The sequence below is a fragment of the Equus quagga genome, chromosome 1 (assembly GCF_021613505.1).
Source record: "Equus quagga isolate Etosha38 chromosome 1, UCLA_HA_Equagga_1.0, whole genome shotgun sequence".
NCBI classification, from domain to species: domain Eukaryota; kingdom Metazoa; phylum Chordata; class Mammalia; order Perissodactyla; family Equidae; genus Equus; species Equus quagga.
In genome coordinates this window covers 82,898,468-82,921,013 of record NC_060267.1, presented here as the reverse complement: position 1 = coordinate 82,921,013, position 22,546 = coordinate 82,898,468, and the positions used below count along the sequence as shown (strand labels likewise).

General features: G+C 49.0%; 1 protein-coding gene across 6 annotated transcripts in view; it reads left to right on the top strand.

Moving 5' to 3' along the window:
* The first annotated feature begins 2,619 nt into the window (after positions 1–2,619).
* Positions 2,620–22,546, top strand: part of GGTA1 (glycoprotein alpha-galactosyltransferase 1 (inactive)) — a 71,573-nt gene continuing 51,646 nt past the window's right edge. For 2 of the 6 annotated variants that reach the window (XM_046664506.1, XM_046664516.1), the window contains exon 1: positions 2,629–2,918. Coding sequence is in view for 1 of the 6 variants with exons in the window: in XM_046664487.1 (XP_046520443.1) it covers positions 11,324–11,348 (25 nt within the window). In the remaining 5 variants the exon portion in view is untranslated. Of the gene's footprint in view, positions 2,919–3,743; positions 4,030–11,309; positions 11,349–22,546 lie in introns of those variants that run through there. The other 4 variants (XM_046664478.1, XM_046664533.1, XM_046664524.1 and 1 more) reach the window with 4 other exon arrangements.

The following is a 22,546-nucleotide window of genomic DNA, read 5'->3' as shown; positions in this document are numbered from 1 at the left end:
ATTTGACCCTTTGCCCTTCTATATGAATTTTAGGAGCAGCTCATCAAGTGCACAAAAACTCCATTGGGTTTTGTTTTGAATTGATCGGTTGATTTGAGGAGAAGTGCTATCTTGATGATGTTGAAGCTTTCCAGCAGACACATGGGTCCTTTTCCTTCTACCTCGAGACTTATGCACGTGACTCTGCTTGGGTCACTCTCCCTCAACTCTTGACCGAGGAACTCCTCCTTCTTCCAGTCTCAGGGTCCTCTTCGCCCTGTCTTTCTCCCTCAGAGCCCTGATCACATTGTCCTGAAATAATTAATTGGCTGGTCCATGGTTTCATATCTGGGCTGCAGACTCCCTCAGGGCTATGATGCTGTCTTGCTTGTTTGCCTTGGTGTCCTCAGCTTGAGGAACAGGGGCTGACAGATAGGAGGGTGCCAATAAATACTTGCTAAAAGAATGAAAGAGTATAGGAAGGAAGGTGTTCTGGCCCGGAAGCACTTTGGCCATACCTAGAGAGATGGTGAACAAAGTTACTCCACTGGCCTGTGCCCCAGCCTTCTGACCTGGAAAATGGGTATGTGACAGGGCATGCTAAGGATTAAATGAGCTCAGGTGTGTGTGAAGCACTTGGAGCAAAGCCTGGAAAGCAGCCTGAGTTGCCTGTGTTGACTGGCCCTGCCCTGCCTCTCCATGAATATTCAGCCTTACACTCCTGCCTTGGTCTTGTAGGCTCCAAAGCCCTCTCATTAATAGTTATCTCTCTTTTTATTCGACCTCTCCCATGAGCTAGTCATCTTATCCTCATTTTGCATATGAATCTCAAAGAGGAAGAATGACTCATATAAGGCCTTAAATCTAGAACTTCTGACCCACAATCTTACATATACAATCTTTAAGGTGTTTTCCAGCTGAGACATTCATTCAATAGAATTGCTAGTTAGATTTTGAGAACTAAAGAAAGCAAAACCAAAAAACTTCCAGGCCCACAGTACTGACTTAAATTATTTTTACTTTATTGCTACTGAAATAGGTATAAACCTAAAATTAAGCAAGAACTCCTCACGCTCATAGCTCTATAAACTACCCATAAAACCAAAACAAATCTTCTAAGTAAATACAAATGCAACCACAAACCCAATAAAATCAAATGAACAACATTAAATTAATGCGACTGATGACGTGTTGCTGAATTCAAACCTCTGACATCGGGTTTAATGGTAGCAGAGTAATGTGTTTACATGTTTTCCGTTTCCTGTGTCAGCATCTTCTGATTTGATCATGATCAGCCATCACTTGAGCCATTGTCAGAGTTACAGTCATTGTTTTCTTAAAAAAAAACAACCAACCAACCAAAACTCCTTTATAATCCAGTTAGATGGGCCCAGCAATTTAGACAGCGCATTCTCCAATGCAATAATGAAAAATGGGAAATAATGTGCTTAGAATAACATTGCTCATTGTGTATTTACTGTAATACTACTCATGAACGACTACAAGTGTGTTCATCAAGACAATAATGGCGCAATTTATGTTCTAGCAAAGGCCCCATTGTGCTCATTGCCATGGACCTCCTCATTCCTGAGCGGCTGTGTGGGGCTGATGATTCAATGCTCCCACCACTTTATTCCACTAGACCCACAGGAAAACTTCCTTCTCCCAGGCTCCAAACATCACCTGGCCGGCCCTGCAGCCTCTGGGCATCCTTCAAGTATTCAGTCAGGCCTCTGTTCTTTTCTTGCTCACAAGAAACAAAATTATATATCAGGTCCGCGTTCTGTGCCATTTTCATGGTGTCAAATTACAGTTCCAATGCATTAAGATACTTAAGAAGCTAATCTCTAAGTCTCTGAAATTGACATTCAAGGGCAAATGATCCTGGCAGAAGGAAATTTTATTTCCACGGACAAAATAGATGGTCCTGTGCCCAAGGGTGGCAGTGCCATGACTGTTGTTACCAGAGTAGGACAGGCTAAGTGAGGGCAGCCGGATGTGCTCACCAGAAGCGAACTCCTGGGCACAGGAGCACAAACTCTGAAACAGATTTTTTTGTTGTTGTTGTTCCCTTCTAAAGAATTTTAGTAGGGAACCCCAGGGGGTGTGTGTTATCCGGTTTGAGAAACTCCGGGCTCAAAGATCACAAAGTCTGTGAACAAGCACGGGCAAGACCCACGCTAGGTGCCCAGGGACCAGCTCCTCACTTCCGGAGCTCAGGACTTCGGGGCTGGGGGCAGAGCGGCTGGAGCCCGCCGGCTGGTCGCTGTCTACATCTGCGTCTTCCTTCCCCAGGAAACAAATGGTGGATCAAGACCTCCCAGGCTCTCCGCTTCCTGAGTGTCTGGCGGTGCGCCAGGGCACAGAGGCCCCTCCCTGCAGTACAGGGTGACAGACCGCACCCCACCCTCCAACGCTCCGGGTCCCCCCCATCCCCACCCCCACCACGTGCAGGCCCGAGAAGGCAAAGAGGCCCAGTTACCCTCACCAGGGATTTTCTTTTCTTTTTTGCTGCTTTCAGGCTTTTTTCTGCCTCAGTGAAAATGAAACAAACATCCCGTCCGCCTCCGCGCCACCAGACACACACACACACACACGCACCCGCGCTCACGCACCCGCGGGCCGGCCTCCCCGCTGGCTGTGTCCGGGGCGGGACCGCCTTTGCACAAACACCCGCCGGCCGCGCAGAGCGGGGAGCGCGCCACCGGCTGTCGAGCGCTCGCCGGCTCCCTGGCGCCCGTGCCCGCTCGCGCTGCCCGCTGCCCCGGAGGAGCGCCCGGCGGCCGGCCGGCGGGAGCGCAGCGGCACCCCCGCCCCGGCACGCACCGCCGGGCTCGGGCGGAGGCGGCGCGGCCACTGTGCGGGCAGCCGAGGGCGCCGCCGGGGCCGGGAGCCGAGGCGCGGTCCAGACTCGAGCGCGCACGGGTTCTGCGGATCAGGTGGGTCCCGCGGGGCGCCGCCCGAACCCCTGGAGGCCGCGAGGAGCGGGGCCCCGGCCCGGGGGCTGCGGGCGAGGGGTAGGGATGGCGGGGGGCAGGGGAGCTGGCCATCACCCCGGCCCTGCCCTGTTGCTGCCCTGCCTGTGTCCCTGCTTTTGTTCGTGTTGCTGTATCTGTGCTCAAAGCTGACCCAGCCCCTGTCCCCATCCTGTCCCCGTCACTGCCTCTGCCCAGCCTTCCAGACTCGGGCCTGAGGCTGCGGGCCGAGGTCTCCCCTCGGGGTCTGTGGGGCGGGGGCAGGAGACGGGAGGCTCGGGGGCGGGGGGAGGGGGGGGGGCGGACGGGGTAAGACCCAGCAAGGAAGTCTCAAAAGGAATGAGGGGTCTGTCCCCGTCTGTGGGGCAGGACGGAGGAATGGCTCTCGCCTGAGGACAAAATGGGAACAGGATGCCTCTGGGAAGAAGGAGCCTGGGAGGGTGTAGTGAGGGGCGTACGAACCCCTGAGAGCAGGGGCACAGAGTGGGAGCGGTCACAGAGCTCGGAGAGCGGAGGACCAAGCCAAAAACCTGGCATGGGGAAAGTTTCAGACGCTGTAACTTTGGCGGCAAAAAGGCCTGCTGCACTGGGGTGATGGGAGGCGAAAGTGTCTCTCAACTCTTCACTCCACCCCGTTCCCACTCGAAAAGGACACCACCCGTGTTTGAAAATGGCAGAAAAACAGCATGATTGCACAAACTCTTGAAAGGCGTCCAAGAAACAGTAAAGTGGGAAGAAATGTCAGCGCGCGAGGAGAGAAAGCAGAGCGACCTGTGATTCCCTAATCTCGCTGGCCAGCGGGAGGGAGGGGGAAGGCGCGCAGGGTGTCAGCGCCCCTCCGCCCCCAGGAAGGAACCCAGCCCCAGGCGATTGCTTGCGTGGCTTTGCTGGTCCTTTGCACTCCTCCTGCCTCCTGAGCCGTCCTCTTTGCCTCCTTCATTTACCTGGAAATAGGTGTGTCTCAGGAGGCAGGAGATGGGGCGGGGAGCCCTGGCCTGGCCGCCTCCTAGCTGGGAGACACATTCCCAGGCAGAGCCTCAGTTTCCACAACTATGAAATAGGGATCCTGCTCAGGGTAAGGAGATGCCAAGTGTGGAGGGGCTTGTGTGGGGGTGTGTGTGTGTGTGGGGGGGGTGCAGCCGGAAGAGGATATGGTTATTCTGTTGCACTTTTGTGCCACCTTGGCTACCCTAAGCGCTTTCTCTTGTTTTATTTCTGAGCACCTTGCCTCCTCTACCAGATTGGGGGCGGGGGGGCGAGGGCAGGTGCAGATCTCAGATAGTGTTACAAGTAACAGGTGGTCAGTGACTGAAGGCAGAGCTGAAAGAGTCCCTAAGGTTTACCTTGTCCAGGAGATTTCAAACTGTGCCCCTGAGGGGCCCAGGATCCTGCCTCAGGGGCCACCATGGTGGGGGAGGGGAGCCTGGGGGCAGGGCTCTGACCCTCCCCTCCTTCTTTCAGTTCAGATCTGCCTTTATCTCTTCTACTTATCGGGAAACCCCAGAGACTGTTTTTGATATCCAATTCCTCAAACCTAGGCTGATCTGATCATTTTCAGTGGAGAAACTGAGTCAGGCGTGCAAAGTGATTTGGGCAAGACCCTCTAGCAGCCGAACCTTACCAGGACACCTGTATCCTAGGTCACAGGCCAAGACCCCCCTACCCTGGCCATGGTGGCTCTGAGCAGACATTTCTGCAGCTCTTAGCCCCAGCTCACTTAGATCTAACTCCAGGGCCCCAGGGCCACCTCCTTACCCTTCTGAGAGAAGAAGCTGGTGAGTCTCCTCATGCTCTGAGCTTTTCCAGGCCTTTCGTGGGACCCTCTGATATGAGTTAGTTTCACAGGCTGAGGTCAAAAAGAATTAGGTTCCCCAGGAGCTGGTCAGCACACTGCCCCTTTCTTAGCCCAGCCCAACAGGGTAGGGTGGATATCACTAACCCATTTTCTAGTTGAGGAATGAAGGTTCAGAGAGGCCAAGTAGCTCACTCATGGGCACTCAGCTCTTAAATCGCAGCTGGGATTTGAACGCAGCTCTGCCTGGCTCTAAGGCTTGTGCTCTTTCCATTACATCATCTCTCATGATGGCTAGAAAATGGCTAATGGACAGTTGTCATCAAGCTGGGGGCAAGGGTGAGAGGAGAACAGCTGAAAGGAGACAGCGTTAAGTCAGGGACTGGGCATTCATATTGGTACATCCACAGTATAAATATAATTTTATTTGAAATGAATGTGTTTTCTGCCTTGCATTTTCTTTTTATTTTAGGGTTGATTTTATAGATACTTAAAATATTTTATTTTTCTAATTTTTAATTAGTGTATAATTTACATGCCACAAAACCCACAGATCTTAAATGTTTGGTTCAACAGGTTTTGACAGTTGTTTACACCTGTATAACCACCACCGAAAATGAGATATAAAACACTGGCATCATCCTAGAAGTTCCCGTTTCCGATTAATTTTCTTTCTGCTCTTCCAAGCGACTGGTTTCTGATTTTATCACATTGATGAATTTTGCCTGTTCTTGGACTTCTCATAAACAGAATCATACTGTATGTCTCTTTCATGCCTGGCTTATTTCACTCGACATAGTGTTTTTTAAATTCATCTGTATTGTTGCTTATGTGAGTAGTTTATTCTTTTTTATTGCTGAGTAGTATTCCATTGTATGGATGTGTCACAATTTGCTTGTTTATTCTCCTGTTGATGAACTTTTGGTTTATTTCCAGTTTGGGCTATTATTTCTTGTAGAATTCTTTTGTGGACTTTTTTTTTTTACCTAGGAGTGAAATTGTTGCAGTATACCATTCTACATTCCCACAGTAATATACGAGACTTATGATTATTCCACATCCTTGACAATATTTGGTGTTGTCAGTCTTTTGATTTTAGCCATTTTAGTGACTGGGTAGCGGTACCTTCTACCTCCTATTTTTACGATGGAATTTTAAGAGTTGTTGGAGAAGACGACATGAGCAGGGGCAGAATGTGGAATAAGATGGTGGTGTGGAGGCCATTATGAGCCAGCACTTGAGAAGGAAGGAACCAAATGTGGAGGGAATTGTGACCTTAGGAGTAGAAATTTCTGTGCTCAGGCGAGCTCTCTATGTACCACCTGGGATTCAAAGACCTAGGACTTGTACTCTATAAACTAGGCAGGTTCATTCGTGCTCACTCATTCTGCTACCTCTGTAACGATCATCTTTATCTCTAGTTCAGACCTCTGTTTTGGGGCCTCATGTTTAACTGCCCATTGGGCATCTCTTCTTGGAAGTCTCTAAGGCACGGTAAGCTTAACAAGTCCAGAACAGAATTCATTATCTCATTTTAGCTTTCTGTCATGGGTCACTGGATGAATGATGGTGCCACTAGCTGACAGAATGTGTAAAAAGGAATGTTGGAGGTGGAGGGGGAGATAAAGAATTTAGTTCTATGCTAATGATGTGGGATGTGGAGCAGTTTAGGAAGATAAGGACTGGAATATGCATTGGGCAATTTGGAGGTTACTGGAATACACTGAGAGCAGTTTTGGGTGGAGTGGAAGGCAGGCAAGCTAGGCTGCTGATGGGTGAGAGAGAGAGAGAAGTGGAGATGGGGAGGACAGTCAACTCTTTCAAGAAGCTTGTTTGAGAAGGTCAGGAGAGAGATTGAGCTGCCGTTGTAGGAAGACAGGGTAAAGGAGGGGATTTTAGCATGGAAAAGACAAATGAGATATATAGGGTCGCGGGAAGGATTCAGTCCGGGAGAGGGAAGGGATGGCCAATAGAGCAAGGTGCTAGAGGAGCAGGAATGAGAAGTTTTGGCTTTGAAAGAAGGATGGATGTCTCCACCTTTGGTGGCTGGAAGGGCACAGAGGAATGCACAGGAGGGAGCAAGCCTGGGGCAATGGGCCGGCTGCCCAGAGGGTGACGTTGCAATTGGCAGTGTCTGTGTGCAGAGCAGCTGCCCTCCTCTCTTCTCCCTCAGGGAAACCATGAGTCCTCAAGTGGCCAGCCAGCTGTCCCCAAGAGGAGCTTGCTTAGCATCTGTGGGAAAGCCAAGACACTTCTCCAAATCAGGGGCAGGGTTTTCTTTAAGGAAGATATGGCTCCTGAAGCAAGGATTGGGTCTAAGTTTGCTCTCGGCTGACTAAATCTATGGTTGTCTCTAAACTGGTATTTTGTATAGTAAATCCTATTTTCATATGTTAGCCAGAGCTGGGCAAAGGAAGGAAGAATTAATATTCCTATGTGAAAATTTAATTGAGTGCTCAGGAATTCATTCCCTGGCATGAAAATACGCAGTAAATATTTGGGCCTGAGATATTGAATAGCACATGAAAAGCTGTACCAGTCGGAAATCATGGCTGCAAGCAACAGATGGGGATTCAGCTCACTGAGGCAGAAGAGGCGTGCACTGGAAGGATTTTTTTTCTTGCTCATAGACCCTCTTCCTCCCTTGGGAGGCTGGAAAAACAAGCTGGCTAGAATCAGTAGAGGTCAGGCAATAGTCAACACAGGGTCTTGCACGGGAGCTAATTCTAGCTACTTCTTGTCACCACTGGAGCTGCTCTAACATTTCACTCAGTGTCACTTCTTTAGGATGCAAAGCTGCTAACGGGCCATCCTGGGTCACGCTCCTGCATTCCAGGTGCATCTGGTTTGTTCTACTCTAGTGGTGGGAGGGGGTTCCGGCCACTAAGTTGAGTAGCCACAAAGGCCATTGAGCCACCAGAGATGGGGGCCTTGTGGTGCCACAAAATCCTGCAGCTCTGAGGAGGGTCACATGGCCACACCTGCAGGAGAGGAAAGTCTTCTGGGAACTCTCAGAGGGACAGCCTGGCCTTGGTCAAGTTATTGAATCTCTGAACCTCAGCATTCTCATGTGTAAAATGGGTTGGTATGGATTTTAGAGATAATATCAGTATCTAGCGCCTGACATGTGGGACTATTAAATGGCAGCTACTGTTGTCATCATTAGAAGTAGAAATGATCGTCACTTTACTCAGCTGTTATCAGAACAGTTATGTTCTCGAAGGAAGGAAACCCAACATATGAGAATCTAGAGGAATTTAGAAGTGACCATACACATTTATAAAGAGAGTCTCTGCAGGGTTCCTTTAAATTTTTACCTGCTTGGGATAGTTATGATAGGAGTTAATTTATCAAAAGTAAATAAACAAACAACTAAATGAATGAATCACCATCTTGCAGACCCTTGATAAATAGTGTTGAGAGAGGAGTTCTTTTGCAGGAATAGACAGATCAGTTTAGAGATCTCAGACTTGCTTCCTCCTGGTGGAAGCCTTAAAAAAGGAAGAGGAAAGTTCATGCCCACGTGACTGGACCCCACTTTTCCTCCCCTGCATCCCCAGGAGAGTTGGGCTGTGCATCACCAACCCCTGGCTGGAAGAACACAGACTCCCACAAACACAGAAGGCCTGGATTAGAGCTGAGGCCGTGGTGTGCTGATGATAACTCTTTCATCACTCACCCTTTGAAAAATGAAAGCCCTGGTATATGGTATTTGCCAATTTCTATAGTCTAAATATTTCCACTATGACCAGTTTCAAGCTACCACTTGTGGAAGTGGGAGCATACTGTTATATGGTATTTTCCGCTATGTCTGGTACAATAGGTGTCAGTAGCCTCAAGAGTAGAACAGGTAGTAAGACAATCAGCAAGTGATGAGTTTTGATGATTACCTTTGTTCTGAATAGAAGTCCTTTAGTTGCAAGCTTATATAATTTAATGTAATTATATATGTAACGTAATGTAAATTTATATAATTTAATAATGGCTGTAGTTAACAATTTGCTTGCCAAATTCCTGAAAATTTAACCATTGGCTCTTGCAGACCAGCATAGCCAACTCCAACATGCTGCTGGCCTCGGAGGTCCTTGGGGACCCGAAAGAGAGGCCAGCACAAAGAGTTTGCCCCCCAACAGGACCTTCTGCCCGCCGCCAGTCACTCTCTAACATGTCAATGTCTTTTATTTGCTTAAAACCCTTTTCACCACCTGAAATTATGTCCTTAATTAATTATTTGTGAACTGTAATTATTAATTTCATTTATTCACCAACCAGAATGAAAGTCTGTGAGAACAGAATATTCACCTCTTTGGTTCACCGCCCAGTCCCCAGTGCTTAGAGCACAGCGTGCTCATGGTGGGCCCTCAATAACCAGGGATTGAGCGAACGAATGGAGGTAAGGCAAGGAGCCTTCGGGGGTTCGAATCCTGCCTCTGCTAGGAGGGGCCTCTTTCCTTTAGAAAAGGTTTCTTTCTTCATCTGTAAAAGAAAAAGGTTTGAGCAGAGACCCCTAAGTTTCCCTTCAGCTGTAAAATTCTCTCTACGTGATAGAGACATCCCTTCCGCACATGCGGCAGGGTTCTCAGCTGAGCACCTTCCAGGTGGACGCTAGTGCACCAGTTCTTAGGACTGTCGGTTTTATTCTTTGCCTCTGTGGACAGCCTTTTAATGCTGAGTGTAAAGTGGCTTCCCTAAGCGTCCATAACTGGTCCCAGCCCAGCCTCCTGGTCTGTGCTGAGAGAGTGCCGGGCCCACTGTGTGCAGTGGCAGCAGACATTTCGAGGCCTGTTGCATTGGCCCCTGGGTGAAATGCTCTCGGGTCAAGGAGGGAGATCTGCCTGGGTGAGTCATTCCAGCAAGACAGGGCCCGGTGACTCCACCTTGAACACAGAGCCCATCGAGCCAAAGGGAGGGGCAGCCCCAGGAGGCAGAACGATGGCCCTCCCTCGCTCTTGCGTCATTCTTTGCATCTTAGGACAGTGTGATAGAAGACTAGTGGTTTTTTCTTTCTTTATTTCTAATCCTCTGTGGACTGATACTTTGGTAAAATACAGCAAAGATGAATTACTGTCCATTTCTATGCCTCCTCGTGGGGCAGCAAGCAGAGAGCAAACAGGAGGAAACATCTGCAGGCCACAGTTTGAGAGCCACTACCCTGGGGGCCATTGTCACTGCTCCTTTCCTTGTTACAGAGGCTGGCAGGAGTAGGTACTTGAGTCTCCTCCCTTCACAGGTGAGAACACTGAGGTGGGGTTCTGGACCCTTCCTGTGAGAAGTAGAGGGAGGTGGTGCCGCCCACACCTCCATGACCCCGGAGGTGAGAGACCAACAGTCCTGTCAGACAGTCATCCATTCTCCTTTCTTCTCAGGGTGAGACGATTGAGTCCAGCCTCCTCTCTACCCACGAGCTTTAGGGCAGAGGTAGGAACAGAGATAAACCCAGGCCCAGCATCTTCGGCTGCATCTCATTGCTCTCATCTCCAAAGGTGGTCTTCTCCAGGGCAAGCTGGGGATAGGCTGGGGACCCTCCCGCCGCTACTGAATCTGGTGCAGCCAGAGCCCTTCCCTGGTGCCCAGCAACCTGGGGCAGCAGCTGACGCCCAAATCCATCTGCATCGGGTCAGCATCAGAGGATGTTCTGCCTTTCCCTCTACAGTTTCCTTTTCCCTGCAGTGTTTGGCTCAAACTGAGATTCACATTTGCTTCCTCTGAGGAATGGGGCTGGGACATGGTCTGCAGGGCCAACAGGGTTCTGCCTGCCCATTCGAAAGATGGGCAATCTGGGAAAGGGCAGATGCAGAAACCAGAGTCAAAACAATCACGGCTCGTGCCTACCGGGCATTTACTCACTCCAGACGCTGTTCTAGGCGCTTCCCAGAAGGCCTGCCTTTTCATCATCCAGAAACTCCAGTTTTACAAATAAGGAAGCTGAGACTCAGAAAAATTAAGAAATTTCCCAGGGCCACATGATAAGGGAGAGATTTGGGACTCAGACATGGGCAAGGAGATGGTGCCCTTCATCGCGCACCATACTGCTTTCAGAAAGAAAACATCAGGGAGAGCAGGGAGCTGGCACAGCCCCAAGTACAGCCCAGAGAGGGGTGGGGCTTCCCTAAGGTCACACAGGGCCTGGCTGAGCCCAGGAGTCCTGTACTGTCTTGGGGTTTTACCACCTTGGTCAAGCATCAGAGGAACAGTCACAAGGTAACATCCTCAGACAGCCGATCTGCTAATTCTGTGCTGTGGGGCGCCCCGTGAATACACCGAGGTGGGGGTGGCATGGGAGGCCCAGCCCCAGACCACCAGCGTCCTCCGCCCTTACTGTTTGAGAAGGATCTTAGGCATGGAGTACTGGCTTTAGCTGGAAAGTTCAGAAACTCTTTGTTTCCTAGTCAGCTCACCCTTGCTGCAGAGAAATGAGCTGCTCATCCGCTCCTGGATGCCCCATTTCCTGTTTGTGTGGCTGGGCTGGGGAACAGCTCGTGAAGGACAAGGGGAGGGTGGAGCCTTCCCTAAGGGAATTACGATGGCTGGGGTGAAAAGAGCCCAGAGGACTGTGCCTAAATGCTTCATTTTGCGGATGGGGAAATTGAGGTCTCCAGAAGGTAAGAACCTGTTGTTATTCACAGAGCGCGCTGGAATCACAATGGTTTTGGGTTTGGGTTTTGGTTTGGATTGATTTTTTTCAAGATGATAAAATCATAGAATACCTGAGCTGGCAGAAATCAAATGGGTGCCTCTGCCCACCTCCCTGTGTCGCACGGATGAGAACCAGGGACCTGGGTGGAGGTGGGGGTACAGGAGGGGGCTTCTTCTAAGATCATAGAACTGACTGCTGGCAGAGCCCTGAGGAGAACTCGTTTTGTTGAAGCAGCACACAACAAACACCGTGGAATGCCACCTCTCTGCCAGATGCTGGTTAACGAGGAGTTTTCCATCTGGTGGGGAGGCATATATTAACGAAATAATCGTGTGTGTGTCTAAATAGTGGTAGGCGCCCTAAAGCAAAAGACCAGGATGCCACAAAGGAGAATAAGAACAACGTGGGGGAAACTTCCCTTAGGAAGTGACGTTGTAGCTGAAACCTAAGGGACAAGGTGGATGACGTGAGTGGTGGGGAAAGGCGTCCCAGGCAGAGGGAAGGGCATGTGCAAAGGTCTCAAAGTAGGAAGTGCCTCATCTTATAGATGAAAAAACTGAAGCCCAGAAATTGGAAACCTATCCAGTTTAGCATCTCAAAGCATCTTTCTTCTCCCCACCTCCCTTTTAAAAAACTTATTTAAAGGAAAGAGGCAGGAGGTAAACCAGTAACTGAAAAAAGAGTTAGTGGCAGAGCTGGGGTTACTGGGACCAGCCCCCTCACTCTGCACGCCAAGGGAATTTTAGAAAATCCTAAAAATGGGTATTTCCTTGAATAAGACAGTTAGCTTCCTGGAACCTCTGTTTCTTCATCTGTAAAATGGAGCCCATCTTCCTGCTCTGTGGATCTCACACAGACTCCTGCAAAAGGGCTTTGTGCTCAGCAGTCAGTGTGGGAGCTAGAGCCAGGGCAAGGCTGGGCCGCCCCCCTTCCAAGGCTCCTCCAGGGCTGCCTCTGAACCCCAGGTCTGAGGGGTCCTGTCTCCATGCCATGGTTTTATTGTAATCCTTTAATCCGCCACTCGGAGTTAACTACATTTAGTACCACTTCCCTCCACCTCCCACCCAGACACAAGTGACTCGTGAACAGTGAACTTCTAGGAAATAAAGGAGGAAGCTCATGGGCACCTACTGTATGTCTGACACTTTACACAGGCGGCAGCATTAACCCTCACTACCACCCTGCAAGGTGCCGTTCGTCCCATTGGGTTGGGTAAGGACACTGAAGGTTAGTTGAGGTCACGTAGCCAGTGAGGGGCCACTCTGGGAGTAGACCCCCTCCTCCTCATCCTGGAGCCTATGTTCCTGTCTGTCTGCCCTTGACCCAGCCCTGAGCAGAGGGACCAGGAGCCAGGTGGCCTGGGGTGGAGGGCACCCTGGCAGGCAGATGCATTGGTTGCCCTTCAAACCAATATTCTTGAAATATTTGTTCAACAGTTACCTGGGGTGGGAGTGCTGGAGGAAATGGATTTGCAGTGAATACAAACGATGGGTCTCTTCTGGATTCTGAATTCCTTCCACACAAGGACGTTTTCCAGAAGAAGAAGGGATAGAAATTCACTGATAAGTCGCTTTCCCAGCTGCAGGGAGTTAATGTCCTGAAAAAACGTTGGCTGTTCCCCTCTTTTCTGTAGTGTTCCACGCCAGACAGCTTCTTGGGTGGCTCATTACAGGATTTATTTTGGTTCTATTTTTATTTGAAATTTATTTAAATATAGATGAGAACAACTACTCTTAGAAAAGAGGACCACTGTGCCTGTCATTTATTTTGACTGAGCGCTTGGTGTACACTTTAGTTGGCATCCTTGAGCTTGGCTCCTTTTACTAAGTAAGTACAGTAAGTATTGCTTGCATTTACATAAAAGACAACAATGCATTTCTGGAAAGTGTCAGAGAACCATCAGACCTATTTAATTAAATAGCACAGAATTTACCACTGTTACCACATGACAGTAGTTCTGGCCAGTATTTTTTGGTGATAATATATATATAACATAAACTTTACTATTTTAACACTTTTTGAGTATATGACTCAGTAGCATTAAGTACATTCACGTTGCTGTGCAACCATCACCATTGTTCATCTCCAGAACTCTTCCATCATCTCAAATAGAAACTCTGTGCCAGTTAAGCAAGGCCTTCCCATTCCTTTCTGCCCCCAGCCCCTGGTAACCTCTGTTCTACTTTCTGTCTGTGCATTTGACGACTCTAGGTACCTCATCTAAGTAGAAACATATAATATTTGTTCTTTTGTGTCCAGCTTATTTCATTTAGCATAATGTCCTCAAGGTTCATCCACATTGAAGCGTGTCAGAATTTCATTCCTTGTTAAGGCTGAATAACATTCCGTTGTATGTTGTATAGACCACATTTTGTTTATCCATCCATCTATCGATGGACATTTGAGTTGTTTCTACCTTTTTGCTTGTTGTGAATAATGCTGCTTAGACGTTGGTGTACGAATATTTCTTTGAGTCCTTGCTTCCAATTCTTTTGGGTATATACCTAGAAGTAAGGTTGCTGGGTCATATGGTATTTCTGTTTAGTTTTTTGAGGAGCTGCCATATTTGTCCAGTAATTTTGATGTATAAGATCCATAGTTGAGATCACAGTCTATGTGCAATTTTGTATCTGACTTTTCTCACTTACTTTACCATCTTATTAGCTATTCTTCAAAAACATCACCTTTTAAAGGTTGCATAATATTCCATTGCTTTGCTATACCAGATTTTTCCCCCTCTACTCATTGATTTTTGGACCACAGCAAAGACTTTTAAATTATAGCGATAAAGTAACTTGCTTCTGGTAAACGACCTCATGCTCTATCCATACTTGTTTGAGAAATACCCAACAAAGATAGGTTGCTGCCTTCAAGAAATTTTTAAATCTGCTTAGGGATTCTTGGGAATCATCCAATTCAGTGGTTTTAAAAGTTCTTTGTAGCCAAGGAAACTTTACTAGAAACAAAATAGTGGATAGAGGCGCAGCACATACTAGCAAGCAGAAAAAAGCAGAGATGATCTAAAACGGTGTGGATGGGGCTCAGGGTCCTGCTCTCTCCGCCTCCCCATCTCATCTCTGTGGTCTCTGAGGGACTTGAGAGAGATTCTGCAGTTCTCCGGAACACAGTTTGAAAACCACCAGGCTGACCCAGGACCTTTATTTATTTATTTTCTCCCCAAAGCCCCAGCACATAGTTGTATATCTGAGTTGTAGGTCATTCTAGTTCTTTGTGGGGTGCCACTGCGGTGTGGCTGATGAGCTGTGTGGAGGTCCATGCCCGGGATCTGACCCTCCGAACCCTAGGCTGCTAAAGCAGAGAGCATACGAACATAACCACTTGGCCACAGTCTGGCCCCAAGCTGCACCTTTATTTTACAGAAGGGTAAACATCTTGAGAGAGGAAGGGACTTTCCTGAGGTCAAGTTCATTTTTATATCCTCTCATTCATTTTGTTCTCAACACACAGCAGCTACTGTCTGCATGTTGGAATCACTTAGGGAGCTTGTTTAAAATACAGGTCATGGGTCTCTTCCTTCCACACTCCCAAGCAGTGGCTGTGGGGAGACCAGAATTGGAACTCTCAGCTCCACAGTATACACTGGGCTCTGTGGCATGCTTGCCATTCCAGCCTCCCTGCATTTGCAGATATTTGTCCTTCGACCCCGGATGCCCCTCCCCACCCATGGAACTCCTCCTCACCCTTCGAGGCCCAGTTCAAATGTAGCCCCTTCCTCTTTGAAGGCTGGCTGCACAGCCCCATGCTGGATGGCTTACTCCTTCCTCTGTGGCCCCAGGTCACAACGTGGGACTTCTATCTCCACTCACCCTTACTTCTTTCTGTCATGTACAATAGTTAATTGCTTCCAGACCTGGATCCCTGACTAGAATGTCATGGCCTTAGGGAGCTTGTGTAATCTCTGCATTTCCCACAGTGCCAGGCACACAGTGGGTGCTTTGCGATTGTGTATTGACTGGACTTGAATCTAGTACAGCCCCCATATTTGGAGGATGAGAAAACTGAGGCCTAAATAGAGTCAGCAACTTACGGAAGGTCATATACGCCATCAGGGCAGTGTCAGGACTGGCACCCAGGTGTCCTGAGGCTCAGCCCTGGGCATCTGCCAGCTGGCAGGAGGGCAGCTGCCTGGTCTGGGCAGGGAGCACCGGCCTCGGCTGCCTTATTCCTGAGCCTACAGTAACCCAGGTTTTCTGAAATCCAGAGAGCTCTGCCTGGTTTGTGATTCAGCGGACCTGTTTGGACACCAGAATTTACGTTCTAAAACTTCAGCATATACGGTATGCGGTGTTATGCTAGTGCAACATAGACTGAGCCAGGGCGCAGGTGTTAAGAAAGCAAGTCTAGTGGGGAGGGTCAGCCAGTCTGCTCTCGAGGATGCATAACCTGGGGCTGGGGTCAGGCAGCGGGATAGCCACAGGCAGCTGCTGCAAGCCCTCCTCTTATCCCAACTTGTGACCGACAGCTAATGCTTTTCTAGTGAGCACACTGGATGCTTAAAGCTCTTTTTTAATTAGGGAAACAAGTGTCTTGTTATGATGATGAATGGGCTCGCACTGCTGAAATGAAAGTATTTATGATATATATGTATTTATGACGTGTGGGTGGGCTAAAGTAGTCACTCCCCACTCTTGCTTGAAGATGGTATGGGGTCCCTCACCCTACCAGCCAGGAACTCTGGGTTCTGTGGGATGGATCAGGACACAGTCCTGCCTCTCGATTCCTGGCACCTGCCTCCACAGCGGTCCTTAACCTTTCTTGTGCCATGAACGCCTTGGGCCTCTGAGGGGCCTGTAGATCCCTTCTGAGAATGTTCTACAATGTAAAAAGTAAATAGGACTATAGAGGAAATGCCTCATACTGAAGTATCATTATTAAAATATTAATATTAGGAATTGAATTTCCGCTCAAACTGAGATGTTTCCTCATCCGTAAAATGGAGGTGGTTCTGGTGCCTACTTCACAGAGTTTAGTGAGAATTGAATAAAGAGGCGAAAGTGCTTAGAACACGGCCTGGCATGTTGTAAGCATTCAATAAATAGTAGCATTTGCTATGATTATTGTTATGATTATTACTACATAAGGTACAGATTCCTGCTCTTCGGGAGTTCACAGTCTGGAATAGGAGATGATATAAATATAGCTATAGATACAGAAATAGATATAGATATAGATAGACGTGGACATAGATGACAGTAATTAAAGGTAGAACTAAAGAGGCAGCTGGCTCCGGCTGAAGGGGTACCATGTAATGGCTAAGCTTTTGTGCGAGCTAGACTTGGCTTAGTTCTGACTCTGATCCTCAGCTGTCTGAGCTTGGGCAAGAGATATCACCTCTCTGAACCTCGGTTTCCTTCTCCGTAAATCGGGGATAATAATAGAATCTGCTTTACAGGGATGCTGTAAGCTCTGCCTGCTTCCCTCCCATGGGACAGTTAAATCACGTGTCCATCGTTGTGTTGAACCACATCCCGTTCCTTGTCTTTCTTGGCCACCATCCTGACCAGTCAGTCCCTAGCTGCAGATGAATCTAGCGAGTTGCCATCTCTGCCACTGTCCCTGGGCTGGTGAATGGGACCATGTGGCTGGCTCGGGTACAACCCCAGCAGGGTTGCCATGCTGCTTGGCACCTTGTGTCCTCATTCCTGGTTAGTGTCTCCCAGTGCTCATGGCATCTGCTCCTCACCTGGGGGGCTCTCAAGCTGCTAGCCTCACTTGCTCTTATCCAGTGAGCTAGCATCCTATTTCACTGGAAAGGGAGACCACCCAGAACAACACTCTGAACTTCCTTTTCACTCCTTTCAAATTTGGCTGAACGTTCACCCGTCTTTGGGACTTAAGGAGAAAAAAATTTCTCCAGGACATTGAAGAAGCGTTCTTGCCTCCACTTCACTTTCTTCTTGAGGGCTCTCATTGATGAGGAGAGTAAAGATTTTATAGGGAAGAGCTAGACCAATATCTAGAGAATATCCTGCTTTGTGTGAGATGCGCAGTGTATCAATCAGGATGGAGTAGGTTATGCTGCAGTAACAAATAACCCCTAAATCTTAGGGGCCAAACCAATAAAGATTTCTTTCTTACTCTTATTAATATGAGCATCTTGGGTCAGCCAGGGGCTGTGTGCCTCATTCAAGGAGCCAGGCTGATGGAGCAGTCACCTTCCTGAATGTACTCCATGGCACAGAGAAAGAGAGCCCTAGAGGGTCTTGCACTGGCAATTAAATGCTTGGACTCACTTGTATCTTATTAGCCAGACTTGTCACATGGCTCTACCCAACCACAAGTGGACCAAGAAAGAAATCCTGCCATGAAGGTGGAGAGCTGGAAATACTTGGTAGAACAGCATTAATGGGTACCCCTGGTGGGAGAGTCCCTTCTGTACCTAGCGTGCTAGCATCTGCTCAGCAAGCTGAGGTAAGCAGCCTGCGGGGCACAGACAGAGTAACCTGTGGGCTTTCCGTTGTGAGTGCTGGGAAACCACACCCAGAGAGGAAAAACCCCTTCTGAGAATGCCACTTCAGCCCCAAGTGCTAAGCAGAGAGACAAAAAGGTCCCTCTTGGGGGACGAGAGGTAGAAGCTCGGTGAAGAATGCAGTAACCATGAAGAGGGCAGGTAATGCCTGCTAAGAACTCTGGGTGCCAAACACATGGGAAGGCAGGGGCAATGAGATCGAATTCGGGTTTCCAAACCACATTCTTCATGACAGACCCATGTAATGTTTCCTAAGTGGAGCACAAATTTAGGCGTTTTTACCCCATTTCTGAGCTATTTTATGTTTATGCTTGAGTGAGGGATGTGCTTTCTGAATTGGGTGTTTCACTTATCTTCAGTCCGCACACGATACTCACCGTTTCCCTGTGGCATTTCTATGCCCACATCAGAAAGCCTACCGTGGCATCACCAAATCATTCAAGGGCAGAAGGTGTGGGAGAAGGGATGCAAAGTGATATGGCATCCCTGGCAGAGGCTTCTGGGGTTTTCTTGGGCACAGATAAGGAAACTCAGGAAGAAGACCGTTGACTGCAGCCCCTAGCCCCTTCCCCGAGCTCACCAATCTCCTGTGCTGAGGTTAAGAGGCATCTTGCCCTGGAGAGATGCCAGACACCTGGGTACCAGCCCTGGCCTCCTCACTTTATTGCTGGGTGGCCCTGCGTAAGTCATTTCTTGGCGCTTCTATTTTCTCATCTGTAAAATGAAGCAGCTCAGAAGACTGGGAACATGCTCGAGAGAAGAGGGACCTGGGTAGTGAGGGTACTCCTATAGCCACATGGGCAAGGTGGCATTGAGATTGCTCTCTGAGTCCTCCAGACATCCATGGGGCTCAAAGTAAAGGAGTGACTGAATGTTGGGGGTGCCCTTTGACACTGCTGTCACAGGACATCAGGACATTCACCTCAGCTGCAGAAATGCATTCGGTGGCATGATAGTTGGATTCTGGGCTCGGTTTCCCACTAGACAGTGAGCTCTGTGAGAGAGAAGCCATATTGGCTAATCCTTGTAGACCTAGCAGCCTGAACAGTGCCTGGCAGATAGTAGGGGCCAGTAGTGGCACTAAATATTTATTTAATGAATGAGTAAACAAGTGAACACGTAACTCCCTTCAACTTTGAATCATTGACTTGCGGACTTCCTATGGGGCAGGAGGAGGTTGGAGAAATTCTTAACTCCACTCAAACCCAGTTTCCAGGACCAGCTGAGTCACCTTGGGCACATCACCAGACTCCTCCTCTGGAGAGTGGGGGAGAGGGCAGCATCCATCCAGCCTCACAGGCGGTGGAGGCTCCAGCAGGCAGGAAGATTCGAAAACATCTCGTGCCAAGGAAGGGCTGGTTGTTTTTAGGACATGGGAACATGGTGTGCTCTTTGGGATACAGAGCAGTTGGTGCCAGAACCTGTGAGGTGGAGAGTTCTGGAATAATCGTTATTAGGAATTAAGGAGCTACCATTTATTGGGCACTTGCTCCAATATCAGAATTGATGGTCTAAGAGAGAGGCATTGTTATTCTCATTTTACAGAGGAGAGAAACCAAGTCACAGAAGGCTCAGGTGACTTGCCCAAGGTCACATAATTAGTCAACACCCAGGCTTGTGTCACTTAAATGCAAGCTGTAACCACTATGCTATAGTGCCTCCTGACCCCGTGATGAGGTGGAAACAGTACCTGTCTCTTAGGGACCAGTGACAACAAAAGTTGCCTTTTCCTAAGTACCTACCAGTTACCAGGAACTCTACACATGTCATTGTTCATCCTTCCAACAACCCAAGGAGTAAGGAATTATTATCCCTATTTTACAGATGAGTAAACTGAGGCTAAGAGAGTGTGAAGCGACTTATCCAGGATCACACAGCATGAAAGTAGGAGGGCTGGGATTTGAACTCAGGCCCGTCTCACTCCAAGAACAGGAGAAGAGAAAGCCATCTCCATGGTGGACTCCACTGAGAGTCATTTTGTTTTGTCTTGTTTAGCTTACGTCTAGGTTTCTGGGAACCTCATCTTTAGAGATGAATTCTTGGAAGGACTTTCATGCTCCAGTCAACTTATTACAAGAGATCCAAGAAAATCTAGTGGAGGAAAAAAAAAAAAACCCAAGACAAACAATCTCAGGATTTTCCAGTAAATTCTTAGACTGAATACCTCCCGGCCTGCACAGAGGGAGCAGGGAGAGCTGAGCTGCTCCCAGCCGCAGGCACTGAGGAGGACAGCTGGAGCTGGGGGTGGAGGCAGAAATACATCCAGAGAGACTGGGCTTGTACCTGCTCTGAGCAGCTGTGGGGAAGGCTCTGCATGCTGAAGAGGGGTTTCCTAAGGTGGTAAACACTAGCCCTGAATCCTAGAGCGTCGGAGCCGGAAGGGATCTTGAAGACAACTTCATGGAACCCTCTTAATTTTATTGAACTGTTTTTACACAGAGTGACCTTATGATTTATCCTCCAGACCGGCATGCCTTTGCGAGTGAAAGGGAACACTAAGATGTTGACCTGTTAATGGATCCACAACAGGTGTAAACCAGAAGTGCCCTAGGGAAAGCAATTTATATGGTCGTCCTGATTTTACACAGCCTTCCCCGAGGGGCGGATGCTGTGAAGAGGCAAAGCACAAATAGCAAAAACAGGAAGATGGTAAAACAAGACATAAGAACAGGAGAAGGGACCCGGAGGTAGAGGAGGGGTGACTTCTGACAGCGGACACCTACGCAGCCTGGGCTCTGTGCCCAGCCCAGCCCGAGCTGCGTGACGGCAGTAACAGGTCTGCAGATAGCATCTGGCGTTTGTGGGCACACGTGTCCCTGTCACCAGACTTGTACTTGAAAAGTACAGGGAGGGAGTCTGATGCGTTTTATTCCTGTCCCCAGTCCCAACACAGTCTTGGGTACTGAGTAAATGCCCTCTAAAATGTTTCTTGGTGGAATAAATGCCTGTGGACATGGCTTTCCAGATGTGTGCCAGAGAAGATGGTGTTTTTCCCGGAGAGGAAGGAGTCAGGGACCCCCTCTCTGAGGAGCTGTTAGGTTCAATGGGGAAGGCAAGGCTACATGGACAGGTAGAGCTTATTGGCTCTGTGATCTTGTCCGTGTTACTTAACCTCTGAGCTTCAGTTTCCCTGTCTGGGAAACAGGGAGGATGGTTACTGATCCTAGTAAGAGCTAAATGAGATGGTGTATGTAAATGAATGGCAGCCTTTATTATTACTAATAACATTCCGGGAAGTGGAGCTCAGCTCCACACTGAAAAGATGTATCTTACAATCAGAATAGTCCAGAGATGACACCCTACCCAGGGAGGTGGTGAGTTTCCCATCACTAGAAGGCTTCAAGCTGAGGCTGTCTGGCACGGATGCTGTAAATGAAGTGACCACCTTTGGGAGGGAGGCTAGGCTAGTGGGACACTGGGAGAGTTGATTACCACTGGCATAAAAATCTGTGGGACTTGAAATCCTGCAGATGTGAATGCCTTGTTTATTCCTCTCACATCACCTGGAAGACTGTGCCCTCAGCCAGCCAGGGGAGTGCATGGCAGCAACGAAGCTGAGACTGGGAGCTGGCCCCTTGAGAGATGGTATCTGCCTCTGGGAGAGAGAACAGGAAACAGGCAGGGGCCCCGCCTGAAAACTTCCACATCTTCCCACGGGAAACACCCCCTTGCTGGTTCGAGGGCCTCCCATTTTGGCTGAGGCAGGAGACGGCTTGTTTGGCACTCAACTCTCAGCAGCTCTGATGGCAGCCGGATAAAGCCTGGATTAGGCACACCTGTTGGCTCCTGGCTTCCTCCCCGGAGCGCCCTTCCTCCACCCAAAGGCTGTGGTCTCCCCTTCTGACTCTGGTCTCTGGAACCTCATCACGTGCCCACGGCTCTAAGAGCACCAACTGCTCCTGTGCAGGGGGTCTTCACCCGGACTCTGTGGCTGGCCATGAGGGGTGCTGGGAACCCCCAGAGCTGGGATGCAATGCAGAGTAAGAGACACTAGCCCAACTTCTCCATCTGCCAGAGGGGGCAGGGGGGGTGCCTAGAGTTGGAGGCAGAACAGGGAACAGACCTGCTGGTTGCCACACCTTTGTTTGCCTGGCATTCCTTGGGATTCTCAGGTAGCAACAACCTTGCCCAGGCACATGTCTATGACCTTCTCTCTTCTGGAGGCAAGTGGGGCCAGAGGTGGTCATAGGAGAGCACCGTGGGTGGAGGCAAGCTGAGAATCTGGACTGGACTTCAAGTGTAGCTTCCCTTGGCAGCATGGTGGTCTTCTCCTGGCATTCATGATGTAAGGATGCGCCGCTTTGCCCTCAATGCTTCCCCCCAACTCAGCACACATCAGACCTGCCCGCTCTTGCCTGCATGCTGGCAACTCCCAAATCAGCCTCCACCTGGGCTCTCTTGGACACCATTACTGAGCTGACTTCAGCTGATTCTTCAAACTCAATGCTTCTAGAACAGAACTCACCAACTTCCCCCACTCCCAACCCCTTACACTTTTCAGTCAACAGCAACACCATTCACTCCCCTACTTCAACCAGAAACCCGGGGACCAGCCCAGAGCAGAGCTCAGTATACTTTAGCAGGTGTCTGGATCACCTGGAGTCCTTGAGCAGACACACATCCCGAGCCCCCCCCGGACATCCCAGTTCGTTAGGGCTGATGCTCTGCATTTC